Source organism: Lycium ferocissimum, chromosome 4 (assembly GCF_029784015.1).
Source record: "Lycium ferocissimum isolate CSIRO_LF1 chromosome 4, AGI_CSIRO_Lferr_CH_V1, whole genome shotgun sequence".
Classification (NCBI taxonomy): domain Eukaryota; kingdom Viridiplantae; phylum Streptophyta; class Magnoliopsida; order Solanales; family Solanaceae; genus Lycium; species Lycium ferocissimum.
Genome location: NC_081345.1, coordinates 52,036,359 through 52,040,644, shown reverse-complemented (window position 1 = coordinate 52,040,644; position 4,286 = coordinate 52,036,359). Strand labels below are relative to the sequence as shown.

Genomic DNA, 4,286 nt, shown 5'->3' with positions numbered 1-4,286 from the left:
TGATTATTTTTAATAACCATAACAAATAAAATGGATCGGAGGGAGTATGATATTCTTGCTTGTCTTGTTTTTTTCTGATCCTTCTATGTTTCTGATAGAGAAAGAAGTCTTATTAATGAGCCGTCACGGCTAACTTCCCTGAGTCTGTCTTATATTCTTCTTTAACCCTTTTTCAACATACCATTCTTCTTGATCCTTTGCCATCTTCTCTTATTATATAAGAAAATAAATCTCTTCCCACATCTAACTAAGTCGTAAACAACCAACCGTTGTACTGTAAAAATTCGATACAATTGAACCAACAACAAATTTTGTTTTGCAAGAATTTTTTATTTGAAAGAATGGGTGGTAGAGATGTACCAAAAGGGTTTCTGGCGATAAATGTAGGGCAAGTAGAAGAAGAGCGACAAAGATTCGTGGTACCTGTTTCATACTTCAATCACCCTCTATTCATTCAGTTACTCAAAGAAGCTGAAGATGAGTATGGTTTTCGTCAAAAGGGAACTATAACTATCCCTTGCCATGTCGAAGATTTTCGAAACATTCTGGAGAATATTGATAAAGAGCATCATCACCATCACCATATCCATCTTCATGTGCCATGTTTTAGGGTTTGATATATCACTTTTTTTTTTCCATATTCTAATTTTATTTTTCAATCATGTAGACAAGCTATCAGTCATGTAGACAAGCTACCTGGTTTGAAAAGGGTTAATGAATCTCTTTCGCGGGAAAATTATACTATACTCTTGCGTGTGTGTAAAATATATAGAAGGATTTTATATATTTTGTGAAATCTTCTCTATACAAGAGAAACTTTTGATGTGGTGATAAAGGTGGATAAAAAGAAAATACTTTAGGTTCTTCTATTTTTTTGTTAGTCATGTCCTCCTCCAATACTACTTTTGTATAGTATCAAGAAGTAAGGTTTATGCCCCCCTCTTTTAATTTGGACAATATGTCTTATATCAACAAAGTTGGGGTCTGGTCAAAACCCACAAAGTTGGGGTCTGGTCAAAACCCCCCAACACAACAGGTTGATAGCCTGGGTGATTGGTTTTTGGTAAAAAAAAAAAAAAAAAAAAATGTAGTCGAGCTACGTGCTTTGAAAACGGTTCAATTGATTATTTTTTTTTGTGCGGGCAAATTATATGTACTCTTGCATGTATGTAAAATATTGAATTTTATTTTAGGGAATCTTTTCGATACAAGAGAAACTTCTAATATTATGTAGAGGTAAAAGTGGATAAAAAATACCTTAAGTTGTAAATTCAAAAATATTAAGTGTTAATTCTTAAAGATTCCGTTATTAGTATTCAGGTCTCTGCTAGGGCAGGAAAGGTAACTAGTGTTAGAGGCGGAGCTAGGTTGAGTTTATGGGTCCTAATATAAATTAAAAAAAAAAATTAGTGAATTCTTGATAAAAAAATTTATACATATTAAGTAGATTTTTTACATAAATACAGGATACCAAAAGTACTATTGGATTTTGCTATATTCGTAATCGGAATGCTAGCTTCGTGCCCTGATTGGTGTGGTTACGGCCATGATGAGACGATGGCAAAGGTGAAGGCTTATGACGATAGCGACTAAAAACAGTTCAAGCAAAGTAGAATTACAGATATTCTTTCCCATTCTTTCTATTTACTTTCTTGTTTTAATTTCTGGTTGTAAGTTGATGACATCAAAATTAAATGCCTCCTGCTGATTAAAAGAAAAGTAAGCTGAGAATAGAAAAAGGAGGTTCAGAAATAGGTGGTGTTTTGGACATTAGAAAGGTAGTTGAATTTCTGATAAAAATGTTGAAAAAAATTCTGTCTTTTAAATTAGCTTGGAAACACCTTTGTATTAGTTTTACATGATCTTCAATCGAGCTCTTTTAGTTCACAAAAGAAAAAGGAAACATTTTGATTCGATTTCGGAGATCAAAATCTGCTTTTTAGTCCACATGTTGATTATTACAATAAGCAACCTACTCAAGGTCGTTTGATTCATGGAATTAGATGAATTATCCCGATTTAATGGGATTAAATGTATCCCGTGTTTGATTTGGACTTAGAGGTTATTAGCTAAAATTGGTATCAAAATTAGGACTATAATTTGGAGAACTTATCCCATATAAAAGGCGGGATAAGTTATTCAAGTTATATTCCTGGTTTTAATCCCATAATTATAATTGTGAAGTATCCCGATTTTAAACCAAACGGCCTCTCCGAGGCCTATCAATTTTAGAAAAAATATCTGAATTCATTTTTATCATCCAAAATTGGAAAATAATGATATTTCGATTAAAGGAAACTAATTTTAATAAAAATAAAAAAATTAAAGAAAAAAATTATTTACCAAAATTATTATAACTAAAATCAGACTATGATATTTTTAGATACTGCTAAAACATGTGTGATGTGATTTGACATGTGAAGAGAATTATGATAATGATAGACATGTGCCATACATTAATTAATCCCGGTTTGTTCTTGGTACCTATTCTTTCTTAGGGCCGTTTGATAATAAAATTATGACAATGACACACATGTGCCATACCTCAATTCCATTTTTATGGAACTTAAGTATTTTCACTAATAATATAATTTTTTTAGTAAGGTGGCTATAATTTGACATAATTTGACTTGTGGATTAGTGGAAGACTGCTTGGTTTTTCAAGGAGCTGAAGAAGCACAATCTATTAACCCATGAAGATTTTGATAGTTCCATGAAGTTTTTGATAATTTAAGATGGAAATAAATTGAATTTTCCATGTTAGGTAGTTTTTTGTTTAAAGTTTCATAGAAAAAGAATAGGTTGAGGAGATAACAGACATGGGACTGGTAGTAGTAGTGGAAGTGGCAGAAAAAAATGGATTTGTCATTGTTTAGAGGCAGAGAAAAAAAAAAGAGAGACTCTAATACCATGTAAAACTGAGAGAATAGAAAGAAATTGGAGGAACTTGTGATTGTATTTTCCTCATGTATTTGTGGTTACTGCTGAGATATTTATACATGTTTTTCTTACAAGATAACTATGAAAATCAGATAATTATGATACAAAAAAGATAATCACTTCAAACAATTTATAAGATAGAATACTCGTGATAAACCAGAGTAATAGAGAACGTGAAGCAGTGAGATATAGAAAATTAACAGTTCCTGCTTTTGATAATTGTACAAAAAAGACCTTTTTGTGTTGGGGTTCTAATGAAAATTTAAGATCCAATTGAACTCTTTGAAATTCGTAGAGTCTCATCGATATACACCGTAAAATTTAAGTGGTGCAAATTTTCCTTTAACTTACTAATGTGAAATCATCACATGATATTATCATTCCCTATTACTTTCTTTTTCTCTCCTAACCCGTTTTCCAGCTTAATATAAACAAAATGTCCATCTTTTACAAGCATAATATACGACCAAGCATACATAAATATATTTTATATAAAGTTTATGCAACAAATTCTCTTTCGAGAGAGTATTTATCATTATTATGTTGTTGGTATAAACATATGTACAAATCATATATATATATATATATATATATATATATATATATATATATAGACACACACTCACAATTGTTACACATATTTATAAAAGTAATAGACATATCTATCCCTTTAATCAATATTACCGGCCTTTTCAAGGTTCCTTTTTACATAATTTTCACTTTAGCTAAGCCACACACAAAAAAAAAAAAAAAAAAAAGGAGAAGAACTACGGATGGACATAAAATTGAAAAAATTGAAAAATCGATACGAACCGAATAAATTGATTATTCGGTTTTGATTTTTCGAACGATTTTTGATTTTGCCTTTTTGAAAAGACTAACCGATTTTCGATTTTAAGATTAATCCCTTGCCTCTTCGGTTTAGTTTAATATCGGAGCCCAATATATATCTGATAAACTAGTTTGAAGTATTAATCATTATTGATTTTGTTTGTTTATTTACATCCTCTATATATGTTAAGTCTCTAATATGCATTCAGTAGATATTTTGCACATTGTTATGAGTCTTATTAATGAGATTTTTGATAATAAATCCCCCAATTCACCATAATATTTTTTCGGGTCAACTACGTATATGTAGGCACTAAAATTTAATCGGACTTAAATCCACAAATAATTTGGATCATATTCTAAATTCAAGATGTCTTGGTCCAAACAAATATTATGGGCTAATATAATCAGATTAATTGATTAAGTCCAATTGTTATGGATTTAATTGAAAGACTAATTCAATTGGGTAAATCTATCTTGTCGGATTCTCACATGATGAGCCCACTCTATTAGCC

General features: G+C 30.6%; 1 protein-coding gene across 1 annotated transcript; it reads left to right on the top strand.

The window, feature by feature from the left end:
- Nucleotides 1–341: 341 nt before the first annotated feature.
- LOC132054170 (auxin-responsive protein SAUR32-like) lies at nucleotides 342–2,734 on the top strand. The gene is made up of 3 exons (XM_059446223.1): nucleotides 342–611; nucleotides 1,321–1,341; nucleotides 2,642–2,734. The coding sequence occupies exons 1-3, from the start codon at nucleotides 342–344 to the stop codon at nucleotides 2,732–2,734; spliced, it is 384 nt and encodes a 127-aa protein (XP_059302206.1).
- The last annotated feature ends 1,552 nt before the right edge of the window (nucleotides 2,735–4,286 follow it).